Source organism: Schistocerca gregaria, chromosome 1, assembly GCF_023897955.1.
Source record: "Schistocerca gregaria isolate iqSchGreg1 chromosome 1, iqSchGreg1.2, whole genome shotgun sequence".
Taxonomy (NCBI): domain Eukaryota; kingdom Metazoa; phylum Arthropoda; class Insecta; order Orthoptera; family Acrididae; genus Schistocerca; species Schistocerca gregaria.
The window spans coordinates 559,492,550-559,514,351 of NC_064920.1; the positions used below are offsets into that span (position 1 = coordinate 559,492,550).

Below are 21,802 nucleotides of genomic sequence, written 5' to 3' on the forward strand. Positions count from 1 at the left end.
ATAAAGTAAGATGGTAAGATTTTAAGCGTGACCTTCAAGCGGACGCAGAGGGCAGAACACAGAACACATTTTCATGTCTTTATTTTATTGTAAGGTCACAATATAAACAGCAGTCACACGTAAACCTAAAATGTGGCTAATAATTCTGACGGTAGTACGTCATATTAAAGACAAAGAGCAAAGACTTTAATGCTAGCAAATAGCATCGTTCTCGCACGAATCCAGGCGTACTTTTTCTCTCGTGTATTTTCCTTGTGAAACGCTTGATGTTGCAACCGCTGCAGCAGTGAAACTGACATGAAGTCACGAGAAAAACGATACCACGTCACCATGTTACTCGCTAATAAGAGGATACATATTCATCAGTTCCCTGGGAATGTACATGAAAATTTCAGTTGCAGATGGATGCAGGATTTACAACGCAGCGAACTGACAAATGAAAGTAATATTTCCTTAAATCTATTTCCCTGTGGAGAGAAATAGATGACTTATCATGCAGATATGGAGAGCTTATTAGTAAGTAACTAATCCGATTGTGACAGATATTCATCGTTCCCGGCGTTTAAAATGATCCTGGCTTTTGTTATCGTTGCTCACTAACTGTTTGTTATATCTTTGGTTCCCTAAGCTGAGTAGGACGACTGATTTGCAAAATATAGAAGCAGTAAATGTGAGTTAACATCAAGTAGTAACGCTATATCCTCAATATATAGTTTAGCTTGATCATGTCTCTCAGTGTGAAAAGTTTAATTCTTCTGATTATTCAGTATATATAAACTGTCTGTTATCTCCAACATAGAAAACTGGAGGAACGTTTCCCCTTGTGGAAAGGTATTTACATAATATTTACGTTTGACAGCACCAGATTTAATGGATTAGAAAGCATGATTGTTCTTCATGAACATCTACTTACTTCCCCTATTTTTCCACAGTTGTGTGTTGAGATCTCAATAGATTCTTACATGAGTACGGACAGAACACATTGCGTGGATATCCGATGGCCTTGGTTTGAATATTGCAACAGTGGAATGTTTAAGGTACTTAACCTAAAATATATTGATAGTTATCATTTGTAGTGTATATCAGTTCTATTTATTCATGTTCATGGTTCTGTTAGGTTATACTTGATTTAGCATTTAAAGTTTCCCGTCCACATACTCATATCTGGAGCTGACATTAATCTCTCAGTTCAACTGAGTTAATATTTTTTACCAAGTTCCTTCTCTTATCCTAGTTCTTGACATTTGTTGAATCTATAAGTTTTCATTCACAAAATTGTATTCCCGTGCTAGGTTATCGATCTAAGTTGCCTGAAACGATTAATGTATCTTATGTTGGATTTTTCATATAATCGACTTACAAAAGCTTAAACTGATGCGTTTCAAACACAAATTTCTGATTCAATGACGAGTAGCGAGGAGTAAAATGTTATTTGACATATCTCCAGGAGATAGCAAACGTTCCCATCGTTTTAGTCGTTATTCTCGTATGGAATAGGTCACTGATTTGGTTTCCTTTATTGTAGAGAAATACTCTTTAGCGGGATTTAATGGAAATTATGATACATTAATTCTATTTTACCTTGGTTATAAAAACGGTTCACTTATTGAAAATATTACTAAGCGAACTCTACACCCGAAAACTTCATTAACTCCATTACACGTATTTCTCAGAATTCGGAGACAGATTTTAGTGTCATATAAATATGTTTCCCTTTGCAGTTGTTCAAAGTTCACATTAGGAAGCAGAAAGCAACCTAGTCATCTCTTAAGTTAAGTGCTAAAATGACCAGCGGAATTTTTCGGTGCTGGATTATGTTTAACTAAAATTCATTTGGGTGTGCAACCGAGTCTTGCTGAAAGAAAGTACCATTATTTAAGCTACTGTTATATACAGCTTTCACCCAAGTAACTATCGATATATTGTCATTACAGCGGTACACAGTATATGCAAAAAGTGAGAAGAGAGAGAGTAAGTGACAATATTCTTATAGGAGTTAGCGCTCACAGTGAAACAATTTTGACTGTTTCTCGTATATTTTGCTGTCACTCCAAAACGTAGACTGAGCTCTGTAACATACAGCTAACGACAAAATCGCCAAGGAAAATTTATATGTTATCTGTAATTTCATGAGCGACTGCAAGAACACAGAATAACCGGCATTCTAATGCGAAATACAGAATATTATCAGAAAACAGACAAATTTCTGATTCAGATCATTACTTTTCGTTAGCTTTATGCCATACAAAATTTTAATTCCATCACGTGGTAAGTCACCATGCGTACTTTATCCATTGTTTGGAGTGACATTATTTACCAAAATATCAAAATTTGTGCCCTGCATGCTGCATGTCTTGGAGCCCTCGGTTGTTGCAGATCATGGGTTTTTAAATTCAGACGGGGTTCTGTTTCTCCTGGTATATCAGCAATGTACCGCTCAGTTCTAGCCGAAGCTTTTTATGTGATAAGCAGGGTCTTTCATTGTTAACTATCGTTAACACAAGACAGTTAACATAAACGTAGCCCTCTTGTAGATTAAATACGTGCTCAGGACTGATCAGGTTAAGGGAAAACATGGAGATGGTATTTTCAAAAAGGGAATGTGAGGATTTTGTTGAAATGAATTGCCTTCGTCATTACTATTGATCTTCACTGACGGCAGACTCTTTCCCTCTGAAAATTTCCCATCTTCCTCTAGAGCCTGCTCAAACAATGAACGCTAACGCACTATGTTTCTCCATACCATCGTATTCAGTTTAATTGAAAGATGCTATTTATCGTGAAATTACTCTAGCGAATTATTCTCGTACGCCCCTTAAATAATTTATGAATTTTCATTTTATTCCTGTGGATTTTTTCACTATTCTTCAATCGTCTTATTCAAATCCTTCTGAAGTAGAAAGTCCGAGTAGGTCATTTGTTCAAAAAACTTCTTACATCTACGTTTTGTTTAGCTCTGTTGAACCTTTCTTGTTTTCTTATACAGGTGCTTGGACAACTGCTTTTTTTCGCATATCAGTGCTGTAATTCTAGACGAAGCTATTCCAGCGGCGTCTACTGTTTGCTACTTCTTCTATAACACTGTCCATAACTGTTTCACTTAATTGTTGCCGTAGAGCCCCAGCACTTCCATTCCAGTTTTTGATACGTGGCTGCCGTAGATACTTAATAATTAGATTACTGAGAAGATGAATTATATGTCGGTAATAAAGAGATGTTTCAGAAAAACACTCTTAATATTTTTTAAAGAGGGAAGATATTTTAGGCACGTTCTTCATCAGGCAGCCGTCTCAGCATTCCCTGTGGTTGCAAGAGCCCTATTACTCACTGCAGAAACCGAAGACGCATTAAGGTTTTGTTGACATGTGTCAGTCACTGTCGTGAAATAGTATTACGAGAGAATTGCACGAAAAAAAAACTACCTTACATTTAATTCCCCCGGACCTGCGCCTTTCCTAGATCTAGTGCCAGTCTTAGTTACTTCCCGTTAGTATAAACTAAGAGGCTCAATCGTTTGCTGCTGTTCAGCCTTATAGCACACAACTTTACCGCAAAGGGTCAACATAGTTATTCGTAATCACAGTTAGTTTCACAACTTTCCATTACGTTTACAAGCATCCACTTCAGGTTCCGTGCTCACTTTCTAATCCACTAGTTGTTGTACCCCTTCTGCGCCACGGTTCAGCGTGGGAACTGGTCACTATAACGTACTTCATTTATCTACATAAATATAAACTAACGCTGTAAGTTGGTAAGCTACTATGCGCATCATTTGAGAGCGGCTGGTCCGATATGGCCAATTTTTTTAAAAAATATTTTCGGAATAGACAGAATTACGATTTTGAGAAAACAAAAATTGGAAGAGTTGCCCGGAAGGTTGTTCAAAATGGCTCAGAGCACTATGGGACTTAACTGCTGCGGTCATCAGTCCCCTAGAACTTAGAACTACTTAACCTGACTAACCTAAGGACATCACACACATCCATGCCCGAGGCAGGATTCGAACCTGCGATCGTAGCGGTCGCGCGGTTCCAGACTGTAGCGCCTAGAACCGCTCGGTCACTACTGCCGGCCTGGAAAGTTGTAAAACTGGGAATAACTTGAAAGTGCTTTATTCCTTACAATGTTTGTAAGAAGGCAAGACAACTCACGATTCTAATAATAAATAAGTGTAATATTTTAGTTTTGTTCGTTATGGTCCTGGAAAAGTTTTCAGGAAAAAATTAGGGATGGCTACAAAACGAGGTCATCAAATAAAAAAAAATGGTTCAAATGGCTGTCAGCACTATGGCACTTACCATCTGAGTTTATCAGTCCTGTAGAACTTAAACCTACCTAACCTAAGGACATCACACACATCCATGCGCCCGGCAGGATTCGAACCTGCGACCGTAGTGGTCACGTGGTTCCAGACTGAAGCGCCTAGAACCGCGTGACCACACCGGCCGGCTCATTTAATTCGCACAAACGGCAAAAACCATAACTATTTGGATGCACTCTCGATAATAATAGATGATTGGGACGATGTGTTCGGTGAATTACGTTATATGTTTTATTCTTTATGCTCCCAGGATGGGAATGACTTCTTTTTCAATTGAAGAAAAGTTTGGTAGATCTGAAGAAAACTCTGAAAGAAAATACTCCGTCCAAAATGAAAACAAAATTACATATACTTTAGTTTTGTTTTCCGATGTGTCCAGAAAATATAGTTATTTTATTTCTATTCCATTCGTAATGACAATAAATTAACATTAACAGCTCACAAGGCAGTCATTTAGGGTTTGTGGCATGCTTCTTGCATGTCGCCTTTTCCCATCTTGGTAAATCATATTCTTTGTTTATTTACGCACCAGACAAAAAAAATCAGGTATCATAAAGCAGTGCAATGGGCGAAATAATGATGTTACAGCAAATCAATCGAAACAAAACTTATCTTTCTTGCGATTGTTTGCTCGAACATAGATATTGCAATCTAAATCGAAATGTAACTAAAAGATCTTGAGACACATTGTGAATAAATGGATTCCGTGTCAATGTGGCAAGTCGTATATTGGTCAGACGATGAGTACCGTCGAGGATCGACGCCGTGAACACCAGAGGCACACTCGACTGATGTATCCGAGCAAGTCGGCGGTCGCTGAACATTGTTTGTCGGAAAATCACGCTATGGAGTATGACCGCACGAGGATTCTGGTACAGACGTCGAGATACTGGGACAGCGTTGTTAGAGAGGCCATCGAAATTCGCTCCAATGACGACCTCATAAACGGTGACTGTGGCTATAATCTTAGCAAGGCTTGGGAACCAGCGATTGGGTTAATCAAGAGTAAATAGAGCAAACGCATAGTTGTGACGACCACGGCGGACAGAGCCATCACACCGACGTCATCTCAGACGCCGTCGCAATCTGTTCCACCGCGCTACAGTGGCGCGCGGCGCGGACAGCTGAGGGAGCGCGCCGCGGGCGGAGGGTATTTAAATCGGCCGCCGCCGCGACTGAACCCGTTTCCCCCTGAGCAGCCGTAGCGTACGGATCTCCGTGCCGGCGCGTTCACAAGAGCTCAGTCCGTCAGTTCACCTGATGATGGCGACATGTTTTGATTATAGCACAACTATTTTACTTAGAGTTGGGTGTACATTCTGCTGTTTCAGTAGCGAGAAAAGCGTTGTAAGCCAAGAGATTTGAAGTGTAGTCTACGATAAACAAATAACAATCAAAACAATAATAACAGATAAACTGAACATGCAAGGAAGATCAACAGTTATAGTTCACTACACTGCCAATAAATTCATTTCAGCAGTTAACGTACATGTTACAGTTTTTCCTTGGGTCTGTAGTTACCAAACATGAATGAAAAGAAGTCATGGTTCTTTCAAACCTGTATATCACTCGAAAAGAAACGAAGATTAAGAATATGACTACTGTAAGTTTGATAACATAAATGATTAATTTCTGCATTCGTATTAACGTTGGAAGTGGTATTCCACAATCGTGGATTTTAGTATAAATCCACATAGAATAATATGAAATTACATTAATTTTATTAGTTGCGTTAGACAGTAACTGTTTTAAAACAAAACTACAAATCATATTAAAAGGGGAGTAACTGGGGCAAACACGTCACGAGTTGTGAAAGTAATTTTGTAGTTAACAACTTCACATGTTGTTCACCATCATCAGAAGCACCAGCCATATCCCTTATCACTTCCAATAAAACATAAAAGCAATTTCTGGACTTTGCCTTGCTTCTTCAGCTAGGAGCACACAAGGTGAGCTTTCATGTTTTTATACCCATTTACAACATTCTGCTGGAAGGTCGCCCAGATCTCTTCTTATCCTTTGAAATAGAGCAGGCAACCTTCTTTGTTCATCTACCTGTTGTTCACTTCTGCGCACAATCCATCCATCTCTATATCGTTTTCTACTTATGTCTTCCTTTACATCCTATGCTCTTATCTAGTTTTTTTTTTCTGTCACTTCTAATATTTCCCAATAAGCATTTCTCCTTTGGCAGTTAAAAGATCCTGGCTCCTAAGTATCTCTGTGATCTCCCATCTCCTTAGCAACGATCATGAGCTGTAACTGCTAATAAATACTAATCATAAACTTTCCGTTTCGGAATCGTCTGAAGCTTAGTTTAATTTGACCTACAATGTTTAAATGTTTCCGTTGTCTTCCACGCAGGTCGTATCACTAAAAGCCTAATCAACCATATTACCCATACGCTTTCCATGTACACTAGAGCCGTCGGAAGAGTCACAGTTGATTTCAAAACACAGGAAACCCCGAGGATCCGAATATTACAGTGATGTGATCAAAAATTCCAAAGGTTATCGTACATTCGGAATTTCCGCTTCTAGCATCAACTGGGTATGACAAAATGTAAATCATTCTAGCTTCCAGGAGTTTTTGCTATAACACTTCTGTAGTCTGTCTCCGAAACCAGAAGACGAGCTATAACTAATCAACGGCATGTTTTCTGCATGAGAGTGTTGATTCTGCCTAGCTGACGGAAGTCTGTTGCGCTTAGCACGATCCAGTGTTAAGAGAGTGTAGAGCGGGCGTGGATCCCATCGGCAGTTACCTCAGGGAGTGAACACGATTGCAGGCCACACCCACACCGGGCACTCGCCTGCAGGCATGTTGTTCGTTTTGTCCCTTCGTGTAAGCCCCGCGAGTGGTCTGGTTGTTTTGGATCGCCGGTGCACTTGTGTCGCTCTGTGTGTGCTCATTGCGCGTGTCGGCCGACGAATCGAGCGGCGAGATTTATGTTGCGCGAACAGAATTAAACCGGGTGTTAAACTGTCCGCTGCGTGTTATCTTTCAGTTCTTCCGAATGAGGCCGTTGTCACGGAGCGCACATCATTAACCAAAAACACTACATGTCTTTACTGTTATACGCACCTATAATTTTGAGAATAATTTATTAGTTTGATAAAAGCATAAGAAAGATACATGTGTTTAAAAATAGGGTGGTTGTATCGTACTGCTTTACAAAGATTTTATCCCAAATGACTTCTAAATTGTCAATAACAGCTTAAATTCTACAGGGAAAGGAGCTGTACGTCTTTTAAACCACATACACAGATGTGGCAAAAGTCATGGGATAGATATTTACTCATATACAGCTGGCAGTAGTATCGCGTAAACAAGGTATAAAAGGACAATGCATTGATGGAGCTGTCATTTGTACTCAGCCGATTTATCAAAAGAGATTTATGAAGTGATTATGGCTGTACAACGGGAATTAACAGACTTTGAATCTAGAATCGTAGATGGTGGTAGACGCATGGGACGTTCAGTATTCCGAGAGCCATAGTGTGAAGAATGAGCTGAGAATACCAAATTTCAGTCATCAACCCTCACCGCAAACAACGCAATGGCCGACGGCCTTCACGTAACGATCAAGGGCAAGGGCGTTTGAGCATAGTTGTCAGTGTTAACAGAAGACAAGCAGCACTGTGCGAAACGACCGTAAAAATAAATGTGGGACGTACGACGAACTTATCCGTTATGACCGGAGGAATTTTGTGTTACTGGACTATGACAGCAAGACATCGCCTGCCGCGCTTCTATAGGTCTCGTGATCCTAGACAACTGAAAATTCGTGACCTGATGAGATGAGTCCCGATTTCATTTGGTAAGAGCTTATGAAACGGTTCGTGCGTGGCTCAGCCCCCATAAAGCCATGGACCCAAGTTGTCAACAAGGGCCGGCCGCGGTGGCCGAGCGGTTCTAGGCGCTACAGTCTGGAACCGTGCAACGCTACGGTCGCATGGGTGTGTGTGATGTCATTAGGTTAGTTAGGTTTAAGTAGTGCTAAGTTCTATGGGACTGATGACCTCAGAAGGTAAGTCCCATAGTACTCAGAGCCATTTGAACCATTTTGTCAACAACACACTGTGCAGGCTGATGATGGCTTCACAACAGCATGGGCTGTGTTTACATGGAACGGACTGGGGCCTCTAGTCTACCTGAACCGATAACTCAGTGGTAATGGTTATGTCCGGCTACTTGGAGTCCATTTGCAGCATTCGTGGGTTCCAATTTCATGAATGACAATGTGCGATGCCACCGGGCCACAGTTGTTCGCGATTAGTTTGAAGAACATTGTTTACGATTCGAACGAATGATTTGGTTACCCAGATCGGCCAACATGAATCCCATCGAACATTTATAGAACGCAATCGAGACGTGAGTTTGTCTACAATATCCTCCACTGGTAATAGTTTCTCAGTTATGGACGGCTTCAGAGGCAGCAGGGCATAGTATTTCTGCAGGGGACTTCCAACTACTTGTTGAGTCCATGCCACGTCGAATTTCTGCAGTACGCCGGGAAAAAGTAGGTCCGACACGATATTAGGAGGGATCTCATGTCTTCCGTCACGTCACAGTATTGTGTAACTGCATTTTTTTTTTTTTTCGAGTGAGGCGGTTACTTAGTCTTTCAACGGATGTGAGATGGCTCGTCACAACCTAGTCTGGTACAATGTCTACAGTAAATTGTGGGATCTACTCTCGTCTCTGTATCCCCCCCCCCCCCCAACGCGGTTTTACACACGATTCCGAAACTTACCGTGGACGTCATTCTCCCATGACTTACATTATTTACTACACTTGCCATCCTCTATTCTTCCTAGTCAGTGAGCTCTAGGCATTCCTTCCGTCGCTGATTCTGCGAAGAAATTCGTCTTTTCGTCAACGTAACACCACATCTCAGACACTTCCTTTCGCTTCTTTATGGTTGCATCACAATCTACGATTCGTTATCAAACACCACACCAGTGAATCTTATCATTAGTATTCTTTCCCACTGAATTCCGATCCCACTCATCAAACTTTTATTTATTTCCTTTATTGATTCTTCAATGAACGGACTTAACAGAGCAGAAAGATTGCATCCCTCCATTACGCTATTTTTAATCCGAACAGTTTCCCTTCATCTTCCACTTTCATTGCTTCATATTGCATCTAGTACATGATGTATTACCCTCCTTTTCCCGAACTTAGATTCTTCAGGAATTCAAACTCCCTGTACCATTTCAAGCTGTCGAATACCTTTTTAGTGTAGACAAATGCTATGAACTTGTGTAGACATTTGTTAATTCCGCTTCCAATGTCAAGCACAACGTAAGAACTGCTTCTCTTGTGCCTTTATCTTCCCTGAAGTTAAATTAAGCGTCTTCTAACAGACTATTAGTTTTATTTTTCGTTCTTCTGTATTTAGCCACTTACACGAATGAGCTGTTAGGTTGATTGTGAACAGTTTTCGCAGTTATCCGTCTCCACTCTCCTCCGGGTTGCATGCATGCTGCTCTTGCGAAAATTTGAAGCATGGGTTGTCATAGATTCAAGAAGCTGATTTCAAAAATTACTTCGTTGCCACTTTGCACAACTATTTTAGCAGTTCCGAAGGAAAGCATTCAGTCTGTTTTGTTTCGTCTAATTGCAAGTGTTTCGAAGCCATAAAACTTCACATAGCAGTATCAGTGTTTAGAATTCTGTAAAAAGCTATGAGTAGGATAAATTAAGGAATACATCTGCTGTCTCTGTTTACGTCTAATAGCGTGCACACTAATATAGGTATAGGAAAGATCCAGGCAGTACGAAAGAATATCCAGTGTGAGATAGAAAAAAACGTGAAAACTGTTGCTATGGAAATTTAAACAGTTTCCTTCCAATCGATTTATTTGCAGCCCTTGAGACGCGAGCGTGATGAGAAATTAGAATGGGAAAAACACTCTCTATGTCTCTTTACTTGTTCATGCTCCAAGATAGGGTTATACGTCAAAGAAATTTCATGACTTTTTTCAGAGTACTATTGGAATCATACGCTGAAAGTTGATAATTCACGGAATTGAAGCAAGCCATAGGGCAGCAGTCCACCTGCGTGTCATTTCTGCAAAAGCGACTGGAGTTTAGTGGAGGAATGGTGAAACATGTACACTGATACGAATATAAATCTTTCTCTATATTTACTATCAGAGCTGCATCTTTTGTTGCAGTGAACATATCGTTCATAGTGGAACAGTGAAATTCTCAGAAAATTTGGAAGCTACGTATCTCGTTACATTAAGCACCATTAAAGCCGAAGGATAGCTTGCTTTGTAATTGTGATATAGCTAAAGAACACCAACACAAGAAGTGTACGTTGATTAAGGCCTCATCCACATCTCTACACGGATTTCCATGTGGTTTCAGTCATACACATACTTCCAAGTGTCCTCTACTTATCAACCATTACGTCGTCTCTTCTACTCTACTTCTGCAACCAAACTGCAACACGTCAGCAAACAGATTGCTGCAGTAGTGGAATTAGTAACCAGTACCTTTCGATTGTGTTCAGTGGCGGGTGATCATTCTCCGAAGTTTCGTAAACTAGTTTTAATGACTTAAAAGCATTAGAAAGTTCATAAGATTCAAACCTCAGACCTCTCTCGTAGGGAAATGGCAAAGTACAACTGCCACAGAAAATGTTTATAAGCTTGATTCGGAACTGATCCTTAAGGAATAGGAGAACTTCCGTCACAAAAATTCTCCAAACCGTTACATCGATGTATCAGTCACTTGCTGTCACATGATTGGTCAGGTGCATCTCCAACATGCTCTGTTCGGAGCACTCCGTTACGGCATCAATATCGTGTGAATGAGAGGAAGTGACGTGTTTAGCGGACTGTTGAATGCAACATGAAACGGTGTTCACAATAAAACAGCCCGTGTGCATTGTCGAGTGTTATGCATAACTGTTATCGCAAGAGTGTTACACACAAACTGCTTTGGCAAAACTTCCAACAAATCCTGCAATGCGAAATATAGTGGCAAAAAGGTATGAAACGGACTCCAATGTGAATAAAAACTATTACAAGGATGAGTCCCGAGTCAGTGTTATTGCAAATATTTCATGGGCCAGTTTTACTTCGCACATCCTTATAAAAAATAACATCTCTAATGCTGCTGAGGCAAAAAAAACACTGCAGACACGAGCAAGACATTCAGAATACAAACCGTCACCCTGACAAACAGCCTCAAGATTCCATTAAGTCTTCAAAAACCGTGGAACCTAGACACGGTTGTCTTTGCGTCTGTTTTGGCACTTATTATGCACTCAGAGGCAGGCGCAACACTTCAACCGCCATTTCTCCTGCAGTTACCATTACCAATCAAAGGTAATGAATCAGTATTAGAGATAAATGCACGAACCGAAATATACTTCGACGCTAAACACATTGTAGTTTTCCAGTACATAAGTAATACAGAAGTGGTTAATGATTCAGCCAAACACTATGACTTTAAATAAAAAGTAATGAAACTTATTTGGCATTAACAAATTATATGTATAACTGTATTGCTTTTGTACCACCGTTAATGTTCAATAAGGCACTTGATTTCGGGAAGCCAATCAGTTCATTAATCACAAAGTGATACTCAACAATGTGTCCTTAACGAATTAAGTATTGATGGATACAGGATTTTAATTTCTGTTTCATAGTACAATCATATACACATCGAAACCAGTTAAGTAACAAATGAGCTCGATTTCTAACTTGTTATTTATTTCTGTGTCCTTTGGTGATTACCTGAATATATGACACAACAATCTTTCATGCAATATCGAATGGAACTTTTCACAGATCTTACACCACAGGTCACACTGTCTACCGAACGAAGCTTCTGTCACAGAACTCCGTATTATTTATGGTTTATAAATGTTGTTCTTTACTTGCCTCTTTGCTGCAAATCACAACAGGTAATACAACCTGATTCTTAACTTCCTGTTTTCGGCATATGGAAATTGTGGTTGGGAAAGTCTGCACAAATTATTAGTTCCTGTCTATTTTATTTCATTCGTTGTTTAAATTCATCTGCCCTAGCCATATACCAATGTGTTTGAGATGGCTTCCACTAACACATATTCGTTTACCTATATTATTATGGATATGTAATGTGTTTGAGATATCTTCCACTAATACATATTCCTTAACCTTTATTCCTGTGGGTATGTTATGTCCATTCTTGATTACTGCTACTTAAAAACCTTCGGTAACCTTCAGCGTAGTTATTTTTCTATGTTTACGAACGATTGTGTCTTGAAACTTACTAGCAGGTTAAAACTGTGTGCCTGGCCGAGACTCAAACTTGGGACTTTCGCCTTTTGTTAGCAAGAGCACCACTGACAGGGCTCCTCAAGCATGATTCACGACCCCTCCCCATAGATTTACTTCCTTCACCACCTCATCTCCTACCATCCAAACGAGTAGTGCTTGCAAGGAAAAGGCAAAGGTCCCGAATTCGAGTCTCGATGCGCCCCACAGTTTTAATCTGCCAGAGTGAAAAATTCCATCTGGATTGTGGCATGTTTTGGTATGTGTTTAATCTAAAAGACTTATTCGCTTAATTCCTTAGACCCATTTTTCCAAATTGCTTCCTTTTCTGTGTAACTATATAAAGCCTTTGGCTTGTGTCTTCACGCGTGCATTTTGCAACCACGGGATAAATTATCAATTTGCTTCGTTAAGGTGAAACAGATACTGACAGAAATGAGACGTGTTCGACAACGATGCGGAATTCTAATGCTTATGAAATTTTGTGTAGATATTTAATACGAAACGAGCGTTAAATTACTACGTCTCCAATCAATTCTGAAATTATGTCCCATACCAACGTAAGTGTGTAGTGTGGCCCCTAAGGGATCAAGTACACTCTTGTGTCTTTGTATCAACGCACAAATACACATGAAAACAAACATTACAAGCGTAACAGCGTGAACGGCTTATTGTACACGAAACAATAATGACAAATTATTAGTTCGGTTTCTGACTAATAATAGGCATTAAAAGACTGCTTCATAATATAAGTGTCATTTTTGTAAGAAAAAAGAAAAGGAGGTGTGAGACTATAACCGACGAGGAATGACACACAGCAAGGCTGACAATCTGGTCCAGGGGTAAGGCAATATTTTTTGGACGGCCAATAACACACTTCAGTGGCTCCCGCGGGTCGGAAGCGAATGAGGGCGCAGTCCGCTTCACATCTCTTCACTGCTACGAAACAGCAGCGCCTATGTTATAAAGGAACATTGCATCGTTCTTTCTAATAACTCGGGCACTGACCGCTATTTCGCATTTATTCTCCAATTCCAGCCCTTCGACTCTTCATAAGTTTGTCCTTCCTGGACCGGAATATACGTGGGATGCGATTACGGGTTGTGATATACATGGACGACGACTTACGGAAGTTTGGCTTGGCCGTGTATAGTGCTCAGATAGCCGAAGCAATTGAGTGAACCATTCGTGCAATGCAGGAAATCAAAATTCGAATCCAATGCCAGCACAAATATTCATTGTCATCGTTCCAATACACAGGCGATGGTGGTTCATAATCACAATTAAGAATACATTTCCTATATACTTCACACCTGCCCAATGTACATTGGAGCCGATCCTCGAAAAATGTCAGAAGAAGCTCACGTGATTCGTGTCGCAGTATGAAAGGAAGATTTTGAATAACAGAATTTAAACTATTATCATTACTTTTGCGTAGCTTAGACTAAAGCATATTGAGCTCTTTCTGTAGCGAACGGGGACCTGAAGCGGTGCTGAAAGGAGAGCGAAAAAACCGCCAGCCCTCTGACTGCTTTCAGATTAATCAAGCAGCAGTAGAACGAAATAGCGTGCCCTAGTGCGAAGTTCCGGCAGCACGTTATGTTGCGTGACCTGCATTTCGAGGACGGCGGTACCGAGCAGGAATAGGAATAGGAATAGGAGACGCGCCGGTTAACTGAATCTCCCCGCCGGATTCCTGCTGATCCGTCCGTCCATTCTTTATCCGCGCCGGAAGGAGACGGCGCGGCTGGGCGCCGGCCCGCATCTCACGGTATGTGGCAAGTTTGTGGTTGCCTTCCTGGTCACGCAGCCGCCGGGAAGCACCTGCTACTTGAACGCGGTGTCCGGAAAAGACCGCCAAACATCACAATTCACGGCGCCCCGAGGCGAGCCGCAATGCAGTCGGCTTCGGAGAAGCACGTCGTGAGTAAAAGCAGTAACACCTTAGACGAAAGGGCAGACTGTGAAACACAAAACGCCTCACGCAGCTGAAGACCAATTGTTTGCTGCACCTCAACAAGTATGTTAAAGGATTAGCTGTTTAAGTTTGAAGGAAGGCTTGGAGTAATGACATTTCTAATCGTGAGCATTCAAAATGATACGTGTTTGAGACGGCCACCCACAAAATTGTGGTTTTCGGATCTTGGTGCTCGGTTGCTATTTGAGCTAGGAACGTGGAGTAAAAATTTTTAGGTTTAGGACATTTGTCTAACCATTCGAACATCTGTCTCACTGTCGCTATGTTCCGGAATATTAAGTTATGTTTGAAGAACGTACCGGAGATGGCGCCCAGGAAAATTGTGCGCGTCGATTAATTTTTTTCACAAAAGATTTTAATTGGACTGAATTAATGCTCAGCTAATGCAACATTTTTATGTCCACCGTTCGGATTTTCCTTACAAATGTGTATAGAAAATACATTTGCCCGGAGTTTTTTGAAGCACGCCACTTCCATGCCTTGATCTTGTACGAATCGGTTCAAATTTTACACTCAGGTAGGTAAATGGATAAAGTCGAAACGAATTTCTTTATGTCCAGTAATATGTATTTGTTATCGCGATACGAGGTTTTAAGTTTGAGGTAAATGTGGCACCAAAATTATTCCTAACAGGAACAAAATGAGCAGAAGCACTTTAAAGTAATTCAGATTATAAAAAAATTCAAAAATTAACAACTTCCTTTCAAAAAAAGTATCTTCATTTGGATATTACGTGTAAACTAACGTTTTTTGCGAGTTTGAAAATCGATTCAGATTTTGTAAGAAGGGACACAAATACACGTATTTAATGGTCGTCTTTTTGTTTTGCTGCCACAGTATAAGCATTGTCGTTCAAAAGATAATAAAAACGATCTATAGCGGATCAGTTATCAAGAAACAACAAAACTCCACTTTGGTTGCCAAGCTGAGGCAGTGTAATGTCCGAATTATTCGTAGAGTAACAGCTGTGAACAACAATGGAAATGTTCCTACTATAGCACAAGGAAAGTCCAATATGTCGTGGGCAGAGTAAGGGATGTAAAATAACGACATTAGCTTTTTGACTTATCTGGCAGCTTCAAATTTAAAGCAAAACATCATGACATAATTGCACTCTTTGACGAGTTAACCCTACTTCCCCAGCGCAGTGAATTCTCTTAGCTTCAAGGTGTTGCAGCCCTGCATCTTGCAATTTATAAACTAAAGTGTCTTCCCAAAATCCAGGACATTCGCCAGCCATACTAACAATAAGTAATTCTATATGGGTGAAGAGCTAAGACGTTTTTCTGGGAGGATAAAATTTCTGGTGCTGGACACGCTCTTGGGGGGGGGGGGGGGGATGGCATCAAGTATCACGTTACTTTACTTGAAACCATTCATTATATTTCGTAGCACAGGTACTAACAATTGAAAAGGTGAATATGTCCATATAGCAAAGGTACGAATGTTTCATTCCTGTATGTTCAGCCTAACCAATAAAATGCAAGATTTAGGGTTCCAGTTCTAGTCCAACACTTACTTATATCATCTAATCGGGCATGCTAAGCGAATGCCTGTTCTTGACTAATGAAGGAGGAGTGATAAATACCATTTTTCACTACGTTTTCTGGCAGTAATGCATTATCAACTGCATAAAAATGGTTCCGCCAGCAGGCTCAGAGAACCACGCCTCGCCGACCGACCACCATGTCAACCTGTACCATTTGGTATCATGTGGATGCGTTACGATAGCCACGGCGCCTGCACTCCGGTCTCCCTGCCGTTGGCGGCTTTCCAAACCTTGGAGCCGTCATGTCATATTCAAGTACAGCGGGTGGGCAAAACATGGAACAATCGCGACAAATGTGTCATTGAACATAAAGGTCAGCAAGTTGCGCTGTTGTATTTGACCACTAACAGCAAGGGTCCATCATTGTCAGAACAGGTCCCGTATAGATGTTAGCGCATTATGTCGCAGCTAAGTGACTTCCAACGTGGGTAAATTGTTGTTGACCGTTAGGTGCATCCAGGGTAGTCGAGGTGTCTGGAGTTTCAAGATTTACACAGCTTACTGGGGAAGCGATACAACGTTGTCCGCTTAGCAACAAAGTGGACGAAAATGTGCATTCAGTGATCGTCACAACGGACACTGAAGAGGATTGTGACGAAATATAAGACGACGACAGCTGCAAACGTCACTGCAGAATTGAATGTCGCACACGCGAATCCTGTCCTTTGATAATCTCTCCGCTGAGTGCCTGTAAACTCATTTCTTTCAGCAGTGAACCAACACAGAAAAACCGAAGAATCAGGGATCTGGAATTCCAAAACTACGCATCAGTGATACAAATGCCCATAACAGAAAATAGTGGTACCGAAGCAATAAGACGTGGACTACGGATCAATGCAAGACAGTCATGAGTCTAGTTTGAAACTATATCCAATTTATGGGCGAGTTTACATCCGAAGAGACAAACATTGTGGGGGTTGGATGAAGATTTTAGCAGCCATGTCGTGATCTTCTATGGTTCCATGGTTACTCTGCAAGGTCGTATTACAGTCAAGGATTACGTGTCCATTTTGGCTGTTCAGGCCCGTCCCATGAAGCACTGTATGTTCCCTATTGTTCATGCTGTGTTCCAACACGACATCGCCTGTGCTCACACAGCTCCCATCGTCCAAAGCTATTTTTGTGAGCACGAGAATGAATTTCGGCACCTTTCCCTACCGCCATGGTAATCAGATCTCAGTTCTACTGAGCCTTTGTGATCTACTTTGGAGGAGGGAAGCGTGGCTGTTATCCTCCTCCACCATCGCTATCTGACTATGCCACTATTTCGCAGTAAGGATGGTATCACCTTCCCTTGAAAAACCTATAGGGCATATAGTTACCCATTCTGAAGAGACTCATAGGTGCTTAAATGCCAACTGTTTCCCTACATATTATTAGGCATGCCAATATGTCTTATTTTTCGTGTTTCATATTTTTGCCCATCCCCTTCCAGTCCTCCCACCATCCCGGGAATTGGAGCAGGGTCATCCACAAGGCAGTGAAACACTAGGCAATGTGTAAGTAGGCTGTTTAGATCTTCTTTTTTTTTTTTGGTAACGCCGCCGCCACGTAGCGCTTTGTATGAAAAATCACTGGCTCTGCTGTGTGCAGTCAGTGGCTAGTTTGCATTGTTGTCTCCCATTGTAGTGTTGGGCAGCTGGATGTTAACAGCGCATAGCATTGCGCAGTTGGAGGTGAGCCGCCAGCAGTGGTGGATGTGGGGAGAGAGATGGCGGAGTTTTGAAATTTGTGAGGATGGATGTCATGAACTGCTATATATCTATTATGACTATTAAGGTAAATACATTGTTTGTTCTCTATTAAAAGCTTCCATTTGCTAACTATACCTATCAGTAGTTAGTGCCTTCCGTAGTTTGAATCTTTTATTTAGCTGGCAGTTGTGGTGCTCGCTGTATTGCAGTAGTTCGAGTAACGAAGATTTTTGGTGAGGTAGGTGATTTGTGAAAGGTAAAGTTTAATGTTAGTCGGGGCCATTCTTTTGTAGGGATTATTGAAAGTCAGATTGCGTTGCGCTAAAAATATTGTGTGTCAGTTTAAGCACTGTCTTGTATAATTTTTCTAAGGGGACGTTTCATATGTCGACCGTTAGCCGAGGTTACCTCACTGGAATCTTCAGATTTTTTCTTGTATTTTGTGTAATTAGTGTAGCTTTTGTTTATTGCTAGCGCGTAATCATAGAGAGAATTTCCTTTGTAGTTGCAGTCTTTCATTGTTGTACAGTAAAACAGTTGTGGCATGCATGTACTTTTGCACCAAGTATTTCGCAGCTGCGCTTGTAATTAAGTAGATATAATTTTCAGTGCTTCGTTAATGTGTTTTCTTATTTTGCTCTTCATATTGTGTTTTTCTGTGTTGTCGTGTGAAATATTGTGACAATAATGGCGTTTGAAAAACGTAAAACTAGGCTCCAAAGAAAACTGAGGAATGACAGTGAAGACGAAAGCAGTGTGTTAGCGCCATCATGTAATGAATTAACTGATGTTCAAAGTAGTAATTTGGTAACTGTGCATAGGGAAATGGAGCGGGCTGCAAATTATGGTGTAGGCAGTGAAACAATTAGTGAACAGGGAAGCATTATCGATCGATCGGTCGGCAACAGCTCGCCTCAAGATTCCGAAATGACAGGACACAATCTTACAAATACTGTAGATTCAGGTTTTGGGTCCTCACCGATTTCTCAAATAAGTTAAGACACATTTTCTGTTTTTCAAACTGCGAATATTGCCGGTTCAAATGCATTGCCGAATAGCACTGAGGAACATGTTTCAGACACCAGTGCATTGCTATTACAATTAATGCATCAAATGGGACAAAAGCTTCAAATGTTAGACAAAATGGAACAAAATCTTCAAAAGTTAGACACAATGGAACGGAATCTTCAAAAGTTAGACACAACGCTTGAACAAAATCAGAAACAAATGGGACAAAATCTTAAAAAGTTAGACACAATTGAACAAAATCTTCGGAAGTTAGACACCACGCTTGAACAAACACGTGAAGATTTAACTAATGAGTTACATAACATTGAATCGAAATGTCAAAAAGTCTGTAATGACGTAAAAACACAAATTTGTGAGCATTTTCAACCTATTTTTTCGCGGCATGAAAATGCATTACAGAATCACGAAGCAGCCATAAAAGAACTGCAAACTATTGTTCATCAAAATCATGAGATCTTGCAAGCTAAAATTGACTCAATTGCGTCTACCGATTCGGTTATGCAACTTGCAAAACTCAGGAAAACTTAAAGGACACAGTAGATACGATTTCAACACAAATGGACACTCTGAAACTTGGTTCAGAAAAACACACAGAGGAAATAATTTCACTATCGGATAAAGTAGCCGAACTTTCAGATCAGTTCACTAACTTAAGTGCAAAGGTAGATGATGATCTGAATGACACAACAGCTGTAGCCATCACTGACACAGAAGAGCATGAACAAATTAAGAAATTCAAACAAAATCAGAATCAAATTAATACGCAACACCAAAGAGAAATCCGGGAAGTTCAAGATCAGCTGACACAGGTAATGCAAGAATTACGTATTTCAGATTACACTCGGGATCCAACACGGGAAGAGGAACTTAGAAATACGGAAAAGCCACAAAATAATAACGCAGGGCATTTCGGAAATCATGAAAGAAATTGGGAAGGCGCATTCAATTTTGAGATGGAACCGTCGTCACGACGTAACAATGACCGATATGCTACTCGCCGACATGATTATTTTGACTATAAGCTGTTCATTACAACACGTAAATTCAAAACATTTAAGAATTCTGGCAACGACATTCATCCACGAGCAAGGCTTCATCAATTTTCTCATTGTTATCCTCCCAACTGGTCATTGCAGCACAGATTAAAATTTATGTGTGGCTACTTAGAGAATGAACCAGCTGTAAGAATGCCATCGGTCGTTTACGATTGCCACAGTGAAGGAGAATTTTATCATGCCTTCCTCTCAGCATATTGGTCTCAAGCTACACAAGACCGAGTAAAACATAGCATCATCATGATGAAACATTTCGAACAATCTGAATTCTCCAGTCTTGCGAAATATTTTGAAGACATGTTGCACAAGAATCAGTACCTGCCAAACCCATACAGCCCCTCAGAACTCATCCGCATTTGCTTAATCAAATTACCGGAACATTTACGGCATATTATTTTGGCAGGACGTTGCAAAGACGACATTGAAGCTTTGTTATAATGACGATGTGTATTACTCTGTTGCAGTATGTTTATGATCAATAAGCTGATGCTACCGTATATGCTGAATTTGATTATGCTACGTATTTCTTATGATGAAATATTGAAGAAATGTCGACGAATATGTATATGTGTAATAAGGTAAGGAATAATGAGTATTGGTTAGGGACTCTGGTTTGTGAAAATGGATGTTGGAAACCGAGAATCGTACTTTAAGAGTTATGAAATGTGTGTCTATGCGTCATTGTATCGCTATGCTGGCGAAAATTTTTTGGACGCTATTATTTTTAAAGGATTTTGTTTCTACAGATTTGTAACGCAAATTCTTGACCGGTGAGATATTTTTATATGAGACTGTCACTGTAGCGGAAACTGCTGTCGTAAATATTTCGGTAAGAAAGTTAAGTGACCACCTGCACGTAATGCGTCGTGGGCACCCAGTGCGCGACAGACGCCTTAAAAAAAGCGATTAGTGTGTGCCTGTCAGAGGCGCATGTGGAGAGAAAAAAAAGAGCCTATTATCCTCGCTATTGACATTCCTTTGTAGAAAGCATCGTAAATACGACACCCTCAAACTTGAAAACATGATTACACTGTAGAGTTCTTAATTTACGATATTTACTGAAATAAAATCATGAGCAACGTTTCATGTCTATTGTCTTGCTAGTTGGAATATTGTTTACTGCATTATGAAATGCCTTATGGCTAGCGAATGACATTTCACGCCTTGCTTTGCCTATTTTGTGTAATATCTAGTTTCTAGCTGCACTGCAGCATTGGTTAAAATAAAATTTAATTGATGTACAGTTATTTTATGCCTACAGATCCAGTAAACAAAATTATGATCTACTTCCAAGAAAACGAGGGGACATAAATAGACATTTCCCTTCGCAGGAACTGCATAAATAATTTTTTTTACAATTTGGTAACTTGTCTGCTAGAGTAAGTTTTCGTGATGCATCACCCTAGTGTAAGATGTGACGTAGGTATGAAACATGGTCATTTTTACTGTAATATTTTTTCTGCTTGAGCTTTGTCATGTTTAGGTAAAAGTTATTGCATTTGCTGCTGCTGTTTGCCAGGCATAATGTTACTGAATTTGACTTTGTATTACTCTGTTAAGGAAGTTTTACTACGGATTTATTTTTCTTGTTTGCTGCGCATTGCCTTATATTAGTTGTAATATTGCTGCTTGCTTTGACAACTTCAATTTTTATAGCTCTATATTAGTTTTAATATTGCTGCTTGCTTTGACAACGTCCATTTCTTTATTGCTGTTTGTATTAATTGTTTGGTGCTGCTGCATTGCCTCGTCCCTTAGTTTAGCATCTGAGCTCAGTAGATTTAAGTTAGCTTAAGATGGGGTAGTCTATATTAGAGAACGAGTTGTGATGAATTGGAAGAAATGCATTGAGGAGCTATAAGAAAATGATTTGACCAAAAAAGTAGTGTGCAGT

The 21,802-nt window shown here is 40.3% G+C and overlaps 1 protein-coding gene across 1 annotated transcript in view; it reads left to right on the forward strand.

Moving 5' to 3' along the window:
* Positions 1-452: 452 nt before the first annotated feature.
* LOC126360465 (probable serine/threonine-protein kinase tsuA) overlaps positions 453-21,802 on the forward strand; it is an 81,887-nt gene continuing 60,537 nt past the window's right edge. Inside the window, exons 1-2 of the mRNA XM_050007716.1 lie at positions 453-516; positions 933-1,037. Of these exons, the coding sequence (XP_049863673.1) occupies positions 484-516; positions 933-1,037 (138 nt within the window). The 5' untranslated portion in view covers positions 453-483. The remainder of the gene's footprint in view (positions 517-932; positions 1,038-21,802) is intronic.